The sequence below is a fragment of the Typopeltis vanoorti genome, chromosome 4 (assembly GCF_054136105.1).
Source record: "Typopeltis vanoorti isolate ZY-2024b chromosome 4, IOZ_Tvanoo_1.0, whole genome shotgun sequence".
In the NCBI taxonomy this organism is placed as follows: Eukaryota; Metazoa; Arthropoda; class Arachnida; order Uropygi; family Thelyphonidae; genus Typopeltis; species Typopeltis vanoorti.
This window is the reverse complement of record NC_143552.1, coordinates 79650578-79669256: the sequence shown is the minus strand read 5'-3', so window position 1 is coordinate 79669256 and position 18679 is coordinate 79650578. Positions and strand designations below refer to the sequence as shown.

The 18679-nt window shown below is 35.7% G+C and overlaps 1 protein-coding gene across 1 annotated transcript in view; it reads right to left on the bottom strand.

Annotated features, from left to right (window-relative positions):
* LOC150107437 (protein argonaute-2-like) overlaps positions 1 to 18679 on the bottom strand; it is a 218859-nt gene that overhangs the window by 157775 nt on the left and 42405 nt on the right. Inside the window, exon 4 of the mRNA XM_090392096.1 lies at positions 14553 to 14734. Coding sequence (XP_090248222.1) covers positions 14553 to 14734 — 182 coding nt within the window. The remainder of the gene's footprint in view (positions 1 to 14552; positions 14735 to 18679) is intronic.

Here is an 18679-nt window from a genome sequence, read left to right as displayed (position 1 = left end):
CATCTAATTCTTGGTCTTCCTCTTCTCCTGCTTCCATCAACTTTAGCAAGCACCATCATCTTCTCCAGACTTTTGTTTGCTCGCATAATATGTCCAAAGTATGACAATTTTTGCTTGATGATCATAGCTTTGAGGGAGCAATTTGGCTTTACTCTGTCTACCACTGATTTATTGGTTTGCTTTGCAGTCCATGGTATTCTTAGTAAGCGTCTCTCCAAACCCATAATTCAAATGCATCTATCTTCCTTCTTTGACTCTTTCTCAGGGTCCAACTTTCACATCCATACCGTACCACAGGGAATACCACTGCTTTCATGATTCTGATTTTTGCTGCAAAGCTAATATCTTTATATTTAAAGATCTTGTTTAAATTTGTCATTGCTTTCTTCCCAAGTAATAATCTTCTTCTAACTTCTTCAGTACAATACCCATCTTTATCAATTCGGGATCCTAGGAGCACAAAATTGTCAACTCCTTCCATTTTCTCCCCATCTACTTCGAAACCATCAAGTTCACATGTGGCCATAACTTTTGTCTTTTTGAGGTTAAGTTTAAGGCCATATTTAGCACTTTCTTGTTTAACTTTCATACGTTGCTCCAAATCTTCTTTGCATTCTGCTAGCAAGATGGTATTCATCTGCATACTTCAAATTATTAATATTTCTTCCACCAATTTTTAATTCCAACTGAAGACTCCACCGGCTCTGCCATTCTCAAAATGTATTCGCTGTACAAGTTAAACAAGCATGGAGATAAAATACATTCTTGTCGCACCCCTTTAACTATTGTGAAATACTCCGTTTCTTCAAGATCTGTTCGGACAGTAGTTTTTTGTTCATAATAAAGATTCCTTAGAAGGATACTGAAATTATTATTAGTAGTAGTAGTACGGGCAACTCCAAGGAGTCCTTAGACTCATTGAGGGAGGCCCTAACATCATGTCAAGAACAACTATTCAACATTCACACAGTATCTATCATACTTCGTCTTGAACTCATTTACAGTCATGGCACCCACAACAGACTCTAGCAGCTTATTCCACTCATTCACCACTCTCCAAGTAAAAAACCGAGCTCTAACATCCTTGCTAACCACACTCTTGCCCAGCTTCCATGGATGGCCCCTAGTCCTCACACCACCAGTCCTATTCTCAAAAATATCTTCTGAATTAATATTATAGAAACCCTTCAGTAATTTGAACATCTCAATCATATCACCCCTTTTCCACCTATCAACCCACAAATCTTCAACCTGTTCTCATAAGGTTCATTCCATAGACCTGATATCATCTTGGTCACTCGCCTCTGGATCCTCTCCACCTCCTCCCCATCAAGAAGAAACCATGGCATCAAGATGGGGGTCTTATCAAGGTTCCATACAGAGGAACAATAACCTGCTTGTCTCTGCTCATCAAAGTATTTTTCAGCAACCAAGTGATTTCATGAGCTGATTTAGCCACTTTTGCGATGCCCCCCCTAAACTTCAACTCCCTATCCACCAACACTCCCAAATCCCTGGCCTCGTCAATCTCCTGGAGTACAGTTCCACCAATGTGGTATACTGCTGCTAATCTTTTCACCCCAAAATGCATAACCTTACATTTTGCCACATTAAATTGACATCCGTTCTCGTTAGCCCAGCCCTTCAAACTATCCAAATCATCCTGCAAAATTTCGACATCCTGTACATTCACTATTGCTCTACAAAACTTTGCATCATCAGCAAACAAATGAACAGTTCCTCTCGGATACTTTCCTATATCGTTAATGAACAAATTGAAAAGTAGTAGTCCAAGAACAGAACCCTGTAGCACACCACTAGTCACGGGTCGTCTTTTGGACTCTACTCCTGAATAAACCACTCTCTGATATCTCTCCATCAACCACCCTCCTATCCATCTCACCAACCCTATATCCATCCTCATATGCTGCAGTTTACTGATTAGAATTCCATGTGGTATCCTGTCAAAGGCCTTAGCAAGGTCCAGTAGAATCACTGTAAACCTATTACCCTTATCCAATTCAGCCGTCACTGTGTTATAAAATGTGAGCAAGTTACTGAGGCATGATCTGCCCTTCACAAAACCATGCTGTCCCCCCACACAGTATCATTTTCATCTATCCATTCCTGTATTCTCCTCTTGACTATTTTCTCCAAGAATTTACAACAGAAGTCTTGGAACCTCCTTTATTCAGTGGAACTATTTTCCCTTCTTTCTACCCCCTCGGTTCTAACCCAGAACCGAGACTCAAATTAAACAAAATGGTCAAGGACACTGACAATTCTTTAGCCACTTCACATACGACATGAGCTGGTATACCATCCAATCCCATAGATGTATTGACATTGAAGTCTTCTAATAGACTATTCACCTCCACTTCATTCATCATCATTCCCATATAAGCTGTTGGTTTCTTCATTCCTGCAATGTCACCACCTGGATGAAATGCTCTGGTACTCCCATTGTTCTTAACACATTCCACAGTTTCACATGATTTACAGAGTCAAAAGCCTTACTATACTCAAGGAAACAAACTTTCTTTTGAAAGAAACAGACATTCTTTTGATATTCCTATGCTCTTTCTATTATCCATCTCACATTGGTGATCTGATCTCTTGTTCCCCTGCCTGTTCATCTTTCATTTCTTTCTTCATGAATGGTCCTGTCTTTTCTGAATGATCTTAAGTAAGACTTTACTTGCATGAGAAAGTAGTGCCATAATTCTGTAATTTTCGCACTCTCTTGCATCGCATTTCTTCAATAAAGGTATAAAAACTGATTTTTTCCATTCCCTAGGCCATGTAATTCTGATCCAAATTCTGTGACATAGAGCTGTTAAAATTTTAACTGCCTCTTCTCCCATGTCTTTGAGCAGCTGTATAGGTATCCCATCTCCTCCTGGTGCTTTCTTACAGGATAGCTGTTGCAGTGCTCACCTCACTTCACTCTCCAGTAGTACTGGCTCCAGTGTATAATCCTGCTTTTCAAATTCCTGAATAATTTTGGAGTCCTTTCTGTAAAGTGCTTCTGTGTACTCTTTCAGATATATGTATGTGTGTATATATATATCAGAAAAATATATAAACCTCGGGAACTTTTTTTTTTTTCAGTCATTCTTGCAAATCACATTAATAGTGATGACAGCAAGATTAAGAACAACAGTACATGATCTTGTTAATCAAAATGAGTGTTCTTCACATATGACAAACAACAGACAGCAATTTGAATGTAAAAAAATAAAATAAAAAAAATAATAAAAAAGTTTGAGATAAAGCTTCTCTCCTCCCCTCATCTTCAAGTTTTCCAATAATTCTTGCACAGATCAAATCATCTAGATCAGTGGTGTTCAACCTTTTTTTACTAAGCGAGCTACTTTTCTATAAAAAGTTATTTGGCGATCTACTTTCTTATATAGATCACGTTCCCCCAACCTATATCTGATTATGCACAAATAAACAACTAAAAACTTTATTTGTGTATTTAAAAATCTATTTATCACTTTTAATTATTTTAATACAACAAAAAAAAACCCAAATATATTGGAATAAAATATTTATTTCTCTATTTTGGAAAATCAAAGTTAGAAAAAACAATTGATTGATTACAAACTCACAAGTTACAGGAAATGCTGGTTGATTAAAAAAAAAAAAAAGTTTATGTGAAATTTGGCATTGTTTGGACCTCGCAATATTTTCATAGTCAAGTTGATATGAAGAAGTGGCCAATCGCAGACAATTATCCAAATAATCATTTGTAATTTGGTTTCTTAATCGATTTTTTATGACAGTCATATTTGAAAAAGTGGATTCTGACAAGTATGTCGACCCGAAACACAACAGAATTTTTCGCGCAATATCAGTTAATGTTGGGAATTTTTCATGTGCATACTTACTTCCAAATGACTTCATTGTTTATTGATTTTAAATATAAACTATTCTGAATGTTTATTATCTCAAGTTCTACTTCAACTTGATATATATCAAACAGCCCACTAATTTTATTTGAAATTTCTGTGATGTTCAAGTTTTCTTGAATTGGATTATTGATAAAAGATACAATCATTTCAGTTTTATTAAAATCTTTAAATCTAGAATTTATTTCTTCCTCAACTAATTTTATTTCATGAATAAATTCTTTTAAATCATAGCGAAGCATTTCTAGATTTTGTTCAAAAAATTTTAATAAATATGGGAGATGTCTAAATTCGCAGTCATTTATATTTTTCTTTAATAAAAGAAAGTATTGTTGGAAAGTTTTTATTGAACTTAATATGTCAATTAAATTTTTATCTCTACCTTGTAACTCTAAATTTAAATTGATTAATTTCGTACAGAAATCTACTAAAAATGATGTGTAACAACCATCTTTTATCACTCAATTGTGGATAAATATCTCCTTTTTCATCAAAGAAAATTTTTTATATCGTTAATTAATACAATAAATCTTTCTAAAAATTGACTTCTGCTGAGCCAGCGAACATTATTGTATCTAACAGATAAGCTTAGGTGTTGATGGTTATTCATGACTTATTTTTCACGGTATTAACAACACCACAAACACTTTTTTTCAACAAAGATGTTTTATTAACGCTTATATTTCGCTGATTTTCAACTCAGCATCATCAGAGCACAACACACAAGTAAACGCGACAGTGAGTGAGTGAAACAATATAATTGCAAAAGACAAAAGATCTAAAGTCCTATTTTTGGCGCCCTCTAACAAAAAACAACAGTTATCCAGGAGTTTTTCTTAGGATAACCGTCTCCCAAATTTTTGGCAAATTAATGCAACCATATTTGTTAAGGTTGGGAGAATTCTTCAAAGCCATTGCTGACTCATAAAATAATCTTTCAGATCTATAATGACTCCTAAATAGCACATTCGTTTTCCTCCATCTAATCCTGTGTGAAGGAGTGTCCAAAGCGTGGTCTACCAGTCCCGATTTGCCATAGTAATAGTAGCGAATGTATCTTTCATGTTCTTCCAGGCGGATGTTCACTGATCTTCCTGTTTGCCCATAATAGGCCAAGTCACAGTCACATGGAACTTTATACACTCCTGGGTGTGCTAAAGGGTGAAATTTATCCTTAGGCGAGCGGATCAGAGTTGCCAGCTTGAGATAAGGTTTGAAGGTGGTGCGAAGGCCATGTTTCAACAATACTGTGGCTATCTTTTCCGATGTACCTCTGATATAGGGAATAGAAATGGTCGTGTTGTATTCTTATGTATTAGGGGAGGGCAGAGTAATGGGTCTATGTAGTATTTTATCTATTTTGTAGGGATTGGCTAAGAACGTATGGCACAGGTACTGTAGTTCAGTGGCCAGAGCTGTATCTTTAGAACAAATGGCTCTGGCTCTGTGTGTCAGTGTTTTTAAAATGCCATACTGTTGGACTGGATGATGATGTGATTGTTTATGTAGGTATCTTCCTGTGTGTGTGTGTAGGCTTTCTGTAAATAGAAAAAGATAGTGATCCATCTGAAAGGCGGGTGACTAATGTGTCAAGAAATGGTAAACAGTTATTTGATTCTTTTTCTACTGTGAAGTGAATTTTGGGGTGTTGGCTGTTTAGGTAGGTGACAAAAGCATCCAGTGTCTTGTCCATGGGGCCAGATGGCAAACACATCATCTACATAGCGCAACCACACTTGTGGCTTGTATGTAGCTGTGGTAAGTACTTTGTTTTCAAAATGTTCCATGTAAAAATTTGCTAACAGGGGAGAGAGGGGGGAACCCATAGCAGTACCATTAATCTGTTTGTAGAAACCCCCCCCCATGTAAAGTAACCTGCATTCATGGTAAATTGAAATAATTCAAAAATATCTGGGGGAAATTTAAAGGATAAACTTCACCCTTTAGCACACCCAGGAGTGTATGAAGTTCCATGGGACTGTGACTTGGCCTATTATGGGCAAACATGAAGATCAGTGAACATCCGCCTGGAAGAACATGAAAGATACATTCGCTACTATTACTATGGCAAATCGGGACTGGCAGACCACGCTTTGGACACTCCTTCACACAGGATTAGATGGAGGAAAACGAATGTGCTATTTAGGAGTCATTGTAGATCTGAAAGATTATTTTACGAGTCAGCAATGGCTTTGAAGAATTCTCCCAACCTTAACAAATATGGTTGCATTAATTTGCCAAAAATTTGGGAGATGGTTATCCTAAGAAAAACTCCTGGATAACTGCTGTTTTTTTTTTTTTCCCCCGTTAGAGGGCACCAAAAATAGGACTTTAGATCTTTTGTCTTTTGCAATTATATTGTTTCACTCACTCACTGTTGCGTTTACTTGTGTGTTGTGCTCTGATGATGATGAGTTGAAAATCAGCGAAATATAAGCGTTAATAAAACATCTTTGTTGAAATAAAGTGTTTGTGGTGTTGTTAATACCGTGAAAAATAAGTCATGAACATTATTGTACAACAGACGTTCCCTATCATCATCTGCCTGTAATTTAAATAACCGCCGTTGCAGGGGTTGAACAGAATTTACAATTTTAAACAGAATTTACAATTTGAACAGAATTTACAATTTTAAATGTAATATCCAAAACATCTTTTGTGTTTAATCTTTTACTACACAGTACCTGCTGTTGAATAATACAGTGGTACGTTAAAAAATCTGGATATTTGTCATCGTTTTTACATAATGAAATGAAGCCTGATTTATAACCTATCATTGCAGGAGCACCATCAGTAGGAATAGACACAAGTTTAAAAAGCGGAAGTTTGTGTTGTTTCACAAATTCATCAAATGCCAAAAATAATGTCTTCTCCCCTAGTCCTTCCCAATAATGGTATAATTTTTAGAATAATCTTGAAATACCATGAGAATAAATACCATTAACTGAGCATATCAGTGAAGTCGTTTGATTCATCCAATTGTAATGAAAACGCAACACACTGGTGAATGTCTGACGTTAACCTGGCCTGGAAACTTTTCTCCTGCAATTGGAACTCTTCTTCCTTTCGGCAATTTGAAACCTTGTCTGCGGCATAGAAGTAGTATCTCTCTAGCAACTTCTCGAACCGAGAAGCTCCTTTCATGGAAGCAGGAAACTCTTCTCTCAAGCAACATGGATCTGGGACCCCTTCTGCTTGCTTCAGTCCCTTTTTATTAGGCCTCCTCTGAGACCTCGCATGAAGTTTGGCAACCCGCAAAGAATCGGTATGAGTCTTTCATCTTAATTTTCAAGTTCGCAACGCCTTTTGTTCTCCTCCGCTTTCTTTTGATTGCAAGTTGCCGGCCATCAAAAAGTTGTTTGAACTCTTTCTGACTGAATTAGATGTTTACACTTAGAGCCTGCAAGCCTTTCTCATACATACAAGTTTCAATAACAATCTTTCTAATGCTGCCATATACAGCTTCGCAACAAAAACATTGCCTTTGTTTTTAACACTTTAAAATATTCTTATTAAAGCAGTATATACAGTTAGCTTCAAAAGAGTTATTTACAAAAACATCTAATACAAACTATACCGAGACAAACAAAGTTTATTTTTTTACAATATTCACATATTGTAAAAACATGGGACTTAACCTAAGTAAAAAACCGATGTAAGGTGCTTTGGAATATTTAATATTTAAGCTACAATCGAGTTTTTACACTTTGCTTATAATCATATTCACTCAGCTCGCTGCTTGACTTCCACTGATCCAAATTAATTCATTTACCTGGACGTATAAAAAAATTACTGATTTGACAATTTTATCATCATCATCATCAAATTCCTGCCATGTATCCTCAAGGGGGTGTACAGGATATGATAGTACTACATGAAAAAAATTACATCATTACTAACTTCCTATCTACAATTTCTCTCCAAATCATTCTGTTACTTGTCAAGACTCAACATTATCAGACATTATATTTCTATCATCTAAGGCACTTTGTACCATATCAATCCACCTATATCTTGGTCTTCCTCTGAGTCATTTTGCTGCCAACCTGGCATAGAACACTTGTTTTGCTAATTTTTCCTCGCCCATTCTGTTTAAGTGACCATACCACCTGAGATCAACTCTGCTAACCCATTCCTGGATGCTAACAATGTCAAGTTCTTTCCTAATATCCTCGTTTTTAATATTGCCATCAATGTCATCTGTTCACACCTCCAATCTTTCTCAGGACTCTCATATCTGCTGTCTCTAGTCATTGGTCAAGTGTTTTACTTCTGACCCAGCCTCTCAGATCCATAAGTTAAAACTGGTTTGAACACTGTATTGTACACAGCTAATTTAGTGTTCCAACTAATTTCTCTCTTATTCCATATGAATTTATTCAATTGACTTCCCACCATACCAGCTTTGCTGATTCTGTTGTCTATTTCTATATTTGATTTACCATCTTCACTAAAAATTGTGCCTAGGTAGCTGAAATGTTCCTAAATTCACAACACAGTTGACATTTTCAGTGTTTCTGCCTATTTTCAGTGTCTCTTTATTGTTGACCTTCATACCATATCTATTACAACAGTTATTCAATTTAGTCAGACAATCTTGCAAACTTGTAGCGGATTTATTTAAAAGTATAACATCATCCACATAAAGTAAAGAGCTGACATTAGCATCTCCCATTTTGATATCATGTTTAATACCACTTTCCTTCATAATGTGATCCATATAGATAATGAATAACAGCGAGGATAATTTACATGCTTGTCTCACACCAGATTTAACATTAAACAATCTTCCTGTACTTCCTTCAATTCTAACTGTAGAGTTACAACTCAAATAAAGACTAAATATTGCTTGATATAATGCCCCATTGACACCATATATAAATGTAGCGTATTGAATAGCTTCTCTCTTGGCATCTTGTCATAACCTTTTCCAAATCGACAAAACTTAAATACAGATCTTTGTTATATTCCCATGCTTTCTCAACTATTTGTCGTAAAGTGAAGATCTGATCATGACAGTCTCTATTTGACCTGAATCCAGCTTGTTCTTCACCAAGCTTTTCTTCCACAATTCTTCTCAACCGTTTCTCAAGTATACTTGCATATATCTTACCAGGAACACTCAGTAGGGAAATACCTCTGTAATTCTCACATTCAGTTTTATTTCCCTTTTTATATATGGGTACTATGAGAGCTCTACTCCAATCATCGGGAATTCGTCCCTCTGTCCAGGCTTTCTGACCTTTGCAGTGCAGCCACTGTAAGACTCTTATACCACCATACTTCAGCATTTCTGGTCGAATATCATCTACTCCTGTTGCCTTTGCACATTTCAAGCCTTTGATGGCTTTTTCTACTTCAAGTATGGATATGTATTCCTGACTACATGCCTGTCAGTGCTTTTTAGCACTGTGCTGTCATCACTGCTTGTTTTTAGCAGATTTTCAAAGTAATTACTCCATACTTCAAGGATATCTTTTTCTCCCGTTTTCATGTCGCCTTCATCATTTCTAACTCCTTTTACAGCACTCTTTCCTTCATTCCTAAGCTTCTTTTTACCACCTTCTTGATATTTATTTTCTATATTCTTGCCAAAGTCCTCCTATGACTTTTGTTTAGCTAGTTTTACACAGTGTTTAGCATTCTTGCATTTCTATGCACTCTAAGAACACAAGCTGACTTATTTGCCAGGAACTTTTGATATGCTTTCTTCTTTTCTTTCACTGCGTCTTTAACTTCCTGTGTCCACCATGGATTTCTGATTTTTCTATCCTTGCAGACAACTTCACCACATGCCTCTCTAGCTGAATCAATCAGGGCTTTCTTCAAGGTTTGCCACTGAATCTCCAAGGTTTGATTCCTGTTCTCAAACTCTTTCATTTTTTCTTGAATAATGTTTGTATATTTTAGTCTACAGTTCACATCTGAGAGCTGCTCAACTTTTATTCGCTTTAAAACTTTCTTACATGTTATTCTTTCAAATATGAAATTCAATTTTATCCTACTCAAGACTAAATAGTGATCACTTCCAATTTCAAACCTCTGTAAACTCTGGTGTGCTGCACCAGGGAAAAAACATCACTATCAACAATAACATAGTCAATGAGACTTTTCTTATTCCTTGCCTCTTCTCTCCATGTTAATTTGTGCACATTTTTATGTTGGAGCATGGTGTTAGTAATAACCAGTCCATGTCCTGAGCAGAAATCCAACAGGTATTTGTCATTATTATTGGCTTTGCCCTTTCCTCCAAATTTTCTCATTTGTATGTCTGACAATCATTTCCTACTCTGCTATTTAGATCCCCAACAAGGACCAACTTTTCCTTTTTCATTGTGTCAGTTGCTTTTTCTAAAGCCTCAAAAAATTCCTCCACTTTTACCTTAGTAGAACCTTCTGTGGGACAATAGGCACAAATAAGTCTCATTGTCCAGTTCACCATTCTCATATTTGCCAACATCACTCTACTTGAAATTGCCTACCATTCAAGAAGATTAGCCTTGTATTTTGTGTTGAATACTATGGCTACTCCTTCTTTTCCTTGATTGTCATTGCCTGAATATAACATTTTGTATTTATTGCTCAGAAAGATCTCACCAGTTTTTGTCTTTTTTGTTTCAGTCACCCCTATTATGTCGATCTGGTACTTATCGAATTCCTCAGCTAGCTCCATTTCTTTGCCATTCAGGCTTCTTATGTTGATAGTACCGATCTTTAACTCTGGTGATGTTGAGTTGGGGTGTGTTTTCAGATTTGTTCCAGTAGCTGACTTTTCGCTGTTCACCCTGGTTCCCTGGCGAAAACAATGGGGACCTTGTTTAACTGAGCGATGCCCCAGCCGGCATTAAATTTTGTCATGTTGTACCATCATTTTTTATTTTGGTTTAACCAATAAGAATACAATTTGGTCGGCTAAATCTCAAATTGCCAGCCCATCCTATCTCCTCGTTCGTTCAGTATCCAAGTAGATACCCAACAGGGTGCACCACAATACACTTAAAGCAAATTAAAAATAATACATAATAATGATAAATAAAATATTATGTCTTCAGTTTTAATTAAATTTGTAAGTAAGGAGGAACACACAAGAGATCGACCAAAAATTGCTCTGCGATCGACAGGTTGAACACCCCTGATCTAGATGATGTCTTTGAGACATTACAAGACATCCAAGTTTGCAACTATTCTTTTACAAAGAACTTCCTTCAAACACAATTCGCTTAGCACAGCGTTCTGCCTTATCTTGTTGAGTGCTACCACATGATCCCCTTTGCATTTGATTTGAAAATTTCAGTGTGTACCCGATTTTTCGAAACCATCAGTTATGCAAACTACTAAAAGCTGATTCATCTGAATTTGTAGTTGTAATCTTCAGAAATAGTATTCATACTTAAATTTTGAACACTAGTATAGTTCTATTTATTTATGTATTGAATCATTACTTTTTTATTATTTATGTTTTCTTCTTTTTCTCCCTTGCTAGAGGTCAAGCAAAGGTTGACCAGTTTAGTAATGCTCTAGTTTAGTATAATGTATCTTGATGCCTGTGTCCCAATGTCATGATTGCGAGTGTTACTAATTATACAGATTAAAATATCAAGTGTTATCTTAATTAAAAAGTAGTGTGTTAGTGGAAGATATCTCCACAATAAAGATAACAGAAGTAATCCAATAGTTTAAATAATTTTTTAAACTATTTTAAACTGTCATAATTTAATATATAGGCAATTTTGTTCTTGAAATGACAAAGTAGGAATTGAAAACTAAATCTTATGTAAATAAATACAGAATATACAGGGTGGCCATAATTAAAGGGAGATATTCAGAGCCCTTTAACAAAAAATGTATCGGACGGCATTCTGCAAACTTGGTGTAAGTACACTCTGGAACATTGGATTTTTATTTACAGAAGACAAAAAATAGTACGAAATTCTGCCAGGGACATTTGGCACTATAAATGTCTGATATTTGCATAAGTACACTGTTTCTACTGACGAGTTGGTGGATATAAGGAAGACTGAAACAAAATCGCATCATTCTGATAAGACTGAAGTGCTACAGATCTCACCTTACTGGAAATTGTATTGTTAGTCAAGCTTTGCTATCAACAATGCAGCAATGCTAATGCCCAGCTTCAAAAATTTTGGTATTTGAAAGATAGGAGAAAAGGTCCAATGACAATAACAAATCTTAGAAAAATGATTTTATGATTTGAAAATAGCAGATCTTTAGCAGTGAGGCCAGGATGAGGGTGCAAATGGATTAATCCTCAACAAGTGGCAACTGTCGTCATGCAACATGGAATGAATAAATAATGCACAACGTTCCAGCAGTATTCAAGGGCAATAACAACAGGATAAGGACGTATCATATTTAACTGTGTGCAAAATCCTGTGTCAAATGCAGAGGTTTTTCCCCTACAGCATCTCCCATATCAAAGCTTTGCTTCATGGCGATGCAGAAACTTGACTGCAGTTTGCCCTGACATTCTTAGCTCGAATGGAGGTGGATGATGCATGGCTGAGGAAGATCGTGTGGAGTGATGAGGCACAATTTTTATCTGAACGGTAGTGTTAACTTACACAATTGCAGCATTGGGCTGTGAATAACTCACGTGTTCAATCAGACCCCTTTACACTGTATCATTTACTATCGGTCCATACTTCGGTCACCCCACAGGACCAGTGACTTGTACCATCTCTGCTGTTAGGTACTGAAAGATGCCAAACTACACAGTAAAGATGCTTTGACTCATATTCATACACAATGGAGCACCACCTCATACTGGATTGCCAATATGAGGTGGTGTACTATTGCCCAGTATATTACGATAACACGTCACAGAACACAAAGTGATTAGTCATGCATTTCCCGCAACACGGCCACCTCATTCGCCTGATCTCAGCCTGTGACTTTTGGTTGTGGGGCCATCTGAAACATGTAGTGTATGAAGGACAGGTTCCTGATTTAGCAACCTTGAAAGACAATAAAGTAGAATGTGAGGCAAATCGATGCAGATCTGTTGCATTCCACTGTAGAAAATTTCAATCACAGAATGCAGTTCTTAGAACATCTGAAAGGAGGATATTACCACTTCTGTAAGTTATACGAGCACGAAAATTGATTTGTTGTATCTCTTCTAGCCATTACTGTTTAATTAATCGCAAAACATGCTGATAGTGCCAAATGTTTCCTGGTGGCAGAATTTTGTACTATTTCTTATCTTCTGTAAATACAAAACTACACCAAGTTTGGTTGAATTTCGTCCAATACATAGCTACAGGGCTTTGAACACCTCCTCTTTAATTATGGCCACCTTGTACATTGCTTCCAAAAATGCTGGAATATTATTATTATTATTATTATTATTAAGTGATACCTCCAGGGAGTCCAAAGACTCGTCGAGGGAGGGCGCCTACTCTACAGCTCTCTGTCTACACCACTCAATCCAACTACACCAATGGCATCTACCGCCCACTACTAATACTAGTATTTCCACAATCCTGCCATGGGCATCTCTAACTTATGGAGATGCCCATGGCAGGATTCGAACCCACAGTGTTTTGGCTGGAGAGAGGACAAGCTAACCACTCGGCCGACCAGGCTGTCATATAGAAGAAGAGCACATAATGCAAAGCCCATACAGATAGAGGCTATGCAAATGATATCCTAAGCTGTATAAAAGATAACCAGCAAGCCCACATTCAGCATGAATACAAACTAAAATGGTACATGGTGCAGAGATAACTTTGAGCATGTAGTAAATGTTCATGTTAAAATGTTTTCAAATGTTCATGCTCAGCAACAGTTACATGACTAACCTGGACTACATATGAATGGAATCAGCATTTTGGATCAGTAATCACTACAGTTTATTCTGTCAGAGAAGAATTTAGATGTGGCAAGAGACTAGCATATGCTACAAGCAGGTTTGCATTGTTTCAACTTTAATACACTATGGTAGAAGTGTGCTGGCATCATGTTTTTGTCAAGTGCAAAATACAAAACACTGACAGATTAGAATGATTTTGTCCACCTAGAAAATATAAGTTAGAGATTCCAGCAAGATTGATTTTATTCAAATTCGGTACCAAACCATTACAAAATTTTTCTATCATTCAGATTTTGGTTTGAAATGGCCCACAAGCAGAGACAAAATGTGTCATAATTATATATTGTAATAATTCTGCTCTAACTGGATGGAATGTATCCAGTACCTATATTGAGATTTATTTTTATTGATGCCAACTCTGATAAATGTGCTTTCTGCGTGTATGAAATTGTATGGTGAAGGACCACATTTGTTGCAACAAGACAATGCTTCTTATCACACAGCAAAGTCAACTATGGGTTGGTGTGAGGATATCATATCTAGTGGACTAGCTAGTTCATAGTCTGGTTTAAACTATATCAAGCAGTTGCAGGATGAACAATATATAAAGTCAATTCACATGAGAACACATATAGCAATTAAATCTTTAAAAATTTAATCTTCAAATAAAAACTAAATGTGTTTATTATTTTGTTAAAAAAAGGCCAGTATATCTGAAATGACATTAAAATATTACATTAAAAAATCATGCTAAACTTAATTGTCTTAACACACACACACACAAAAAAAAAAAAAAAAAAACTTACGTCATACTAGGGAGATGTCGCATAACAACATCAAGAGCTTGTATAACATCTACAGGAATTATCCGTGATTTTCCTTCTAAGGCATCTTCCAAAGCATATAAACTTACTTTGGCTATCCACTTAATGGCCACTCGGAATACACGATCCTTACCTTCACCAGGCAAAGTTACTTCCAGTTCAACCTATGCAAAATATATACATTCCATTATTAGAATTAACATGCTGCTTATACAAATCGAGAAAAGTTTTCTATATTTAGTGAAGAAAAAAACAAAAAATAACATTGTGTGTGTGTGTGTGTGTGAGAGTGAGAACTGAAACAAAGATACTCAGTAAACATGATTATGCTATTAGCTAGGCTTATAAATTAGAATGGAGATGCCCTTAAATTACCACAGCAGGCAACATATAAATGTTTTATTTGCTAATTAAATTATCACTGATGAAGTGCTTAAGGATCAAAGTTGAAAAACTGGTAGGAGACCTCTGTGTGTCATTTTAAAGAATGTGAAGAACTGACCAGGGCTTCTGACCTAATGTCCAATCCACGTCTACCTGGATACTGAATGAACAAGGAACAAGGATGGGCTGTCATTTGGGATTTAGCCAACTAAATTGTATTCTTATTGGCTTAAACGAAATTAAATGATGGCATAACATGAGAGAATTAAGCTGGCTGGGGCACTGACCAGTTAAACAAGGTCCATTTGTTGTTTTCATCAGGGAACCAGGGCAAAGTGTGAAAGTCAGCTACTGGAACAAACCCCAACTCATCAGCAGAGTTCAAGTTAGTAATGATGTAATTGTTTCATGTAGTACTATCCACTCCCAGATGATAAACATTGGGAATTTGAAGATGATCCTCATCATTAATTGAACATTTTAATTATAAGGAGTACAAATTTGTTATCTTGAGGTAGGAATGATTTTAATGTGTGTGTGTGTGTGTGTGTGCACGTGCGCAAATTTGCTATCTTGAGGTAGGAATGATTTCAGTGTGTGTGTGTGTGTGTGTGTAGTAATGAGTTTCAAAACTGGGTGAAAAACTAGTAATGAGATTGAAGAGAATTTGGAATATGGATAAAATTATGAAATAGAAGAAATGAAACAAAGAAAAAAATCAAACCCATGAATTATGAAAAAAGTAAGAAATAAAAGCTAAAAAAAAAAAAAGAAAAATATTCATGACAAGCCCACAGTGTGAATGATGTTGCAATAGCTATTTTGGAAAAATAGCCAGTGCATCTCAGATAACATTGTTCATGATATAAATATGAACGGGAGAATAACTTATCTTATTTAACTGACATGAAGACAGGAGTAGTAGGGTCTTTGTGAGTTGTGTATTTGTCAGTTCTATGGAAAGACATTCTGAGCAATGTAGTTTGCTCTTAATGAATGTTTATTTTCTTGATCATCTAACTAGAGTAATTATTTGGACAATAGATCAAGTGTTAACTAATAAATATTTATTAAACCTACTAGTTTCATCAAACTTTAGCTGTACCCTGAAGATGCCAACAGCTAAAGTTTGGTGAAATTAGTAGGTTTAATAAATATTTATGTTAACACTTGATCTATTGTCCAAATAATTACTGTAGTTTGCTCTTGTATTCTTGAAAATCAATAATGGACATTATCAATTTTGGATCTGTGTTTTGCATATAGTGAGACTTCAGTGATGGGATTTGTTAATATTAATATCATTACTGTGCTTTTGTTTGGGTTTTTTCTTTGTAGTAGGAAGCAAAAATCAGAGATAATATTAAAATTACAGTACTGTTCAATTAAGAGAACAGATGATGAATCTGATATAAGAGGTATTTATAACCAGATTGACAAATTTGTAAACCACATGATACTGTATGTCAGATGGTGTTTTAGTGGTTTTATAAGTTTTGTAGTAAATTACAAGCAGTAAAGACACTTTAGCATGGTTTAAAAAGAAGATAAGATCTTAAATTAAGGGGATAAAAATCCCTTATTATTTTACAGCCAGTATGCGAAACTCTAAGATCGAAAACTACGATCTACGAGTTTCATGCCGAAGAACTATCGGCGAGTAAAATAATAAGGGATTTTTATCCCCTTAATTTAATTAACTTTGCCAGAAAATATAGCCATTTGGCTTTTCAAGATAAAGATCTTATTGTGGTCTATGGATTTGTCACCCTCATATTCAATTAAGAAATGTAGTCTGTGACTAAAGATGTATAGAGAATGCAAGAGTTTAGTATGTAGCATCCATGTTACCAATACAAAGGTCACAACATATTTATTGTAGCAGGAGATACCAGTGGAAAGGGAAGGGGATAGGAGTTGTGATTCCATGTGGGAGAGAAAAATACCCATAGGAAAATTGTCAACTAGTTTTATCTTATTTAAGAAAGAATTGGCTGAGACTGTCATGTTAATTAACATGAGGATATCTGAAATTGTTAATTTTGTATGCTCTGTTAAATTTGATCATTTATTCTCCATTCTATTTTATAAGCCTAGCAGCTAGTCAAGCTTTAACTTTAGGAGCTACTTGCATTATTTTCATACATATGTTGAAAGTTTTCACTTGATTATATTGTATTATAAATTAAAGTGCCAAGAATATAATTTCTTGGCATCTTTATTTTATTTTTATATACGATTGTTCTTTTGGTTAATTAAAGATCCTTTCTACCGTTAACCTCCACATAAGGGGATTGGGTATGTCTGAGATGGCTAAACCACCCCCCTTACAATTTTTTCTACTTAGATTTATGTCCAAACCACTTCCAGCCAATAAAGAGGCAAGCATGGAGAGAATGCTAGTGTTAAGAAAGTAGTACAATGCCTCATACAGGTTTAATTAACTGGAGAAACTGCCACAGCTGACATCATAATACAATAACAAAAGTGTAGAAATATTTTCATATGAAGATCGTGCACCTTTCTCAAGTGATGAAGGCATACAATACACCATCTCTCTCACCAAAGGCCATTATCAAATCTTAATGGCATGTTAGGTACTATAGGAGTGGAGAATGGCATGCTAATCTGCTGAGCAACAGTTCTTGCTGCATCAAACAGATGGTGTACACATGATGCAAATAAAACAAGTGTGGATCCATGGTGCATTACTTATACGATGTTTGCTTGTCAGAATTAGGACCCATGTTGTAAATTGAATAACATATGATCAGTGTTGCCAACCATAGGTGGTGTGCTCTATATGTGATGCTTGTAAACAGACAGAGGTTTAGTCTTAGAGGATTATAATGAACCATGTTACTGGACCCACACTTGTAGAACAGGTTCAAGAAGTGTGTGGAGAACATCATCCATCTTGAATGGCCAATGAATCCACTGGATCTCAATCCAACTGAATACCTATGGGATGGCTGGCAGACATCTTGCTAGAGATTTTTTTTAAATGTTTCTCCCATCCACAAAAGGTTAATTGCAAACTTATAGTACATTTTGCACTGTGGTAGGCTAAGGATTTTTTCTATTTTTTTTTTTTTTATCAATCTTTATATTTTTTTTGTATTTTTAATATTTTTATTACATAGTCTGGAAACTGCTCTAGAGACCAAACATTGAACTTTTTTAAGCCACTTCAGGCCTCCAATAAGCAGGGTGGTGATCTCACATAGGGTGATAAAATTCACCTCCCACCTAAAGACAATCACAAACATCTATGACCATGGCAGGATTTGAACCTGCAGCCTGTTGTTTGGAGAGTGGGTACTACTTGGCCAACCAGGCCCAATGATTTCACTGCACAGATAGGTACATGCTATTATTAATGCAAAAGATGGCAAACATGTTATTCGAGTAACCCTAAATCAGTGTATCATATACAGAATTGAATATTCATTTTTATTAACTTTATTAAGGATGGGTGGGTGTGTCCCTTTTCCTTGTGTATCTAAACGGTAATGGCTGCAAGGGGCAACTGATTAAAAGAGAATGTACAGTTCAATTATTTATTCAAATTAGTCCAATTACCTCACAGAAATACATCAAAAATTGGAAGGGGTATGCTACAAGCATATATGTAGTCAACAATGTATAACAATTTTGCTTTATTTTATGCAGATAAATTAAAATTAATGTTTATAATTAACATAAATAAGAAAATTAACTGGAAT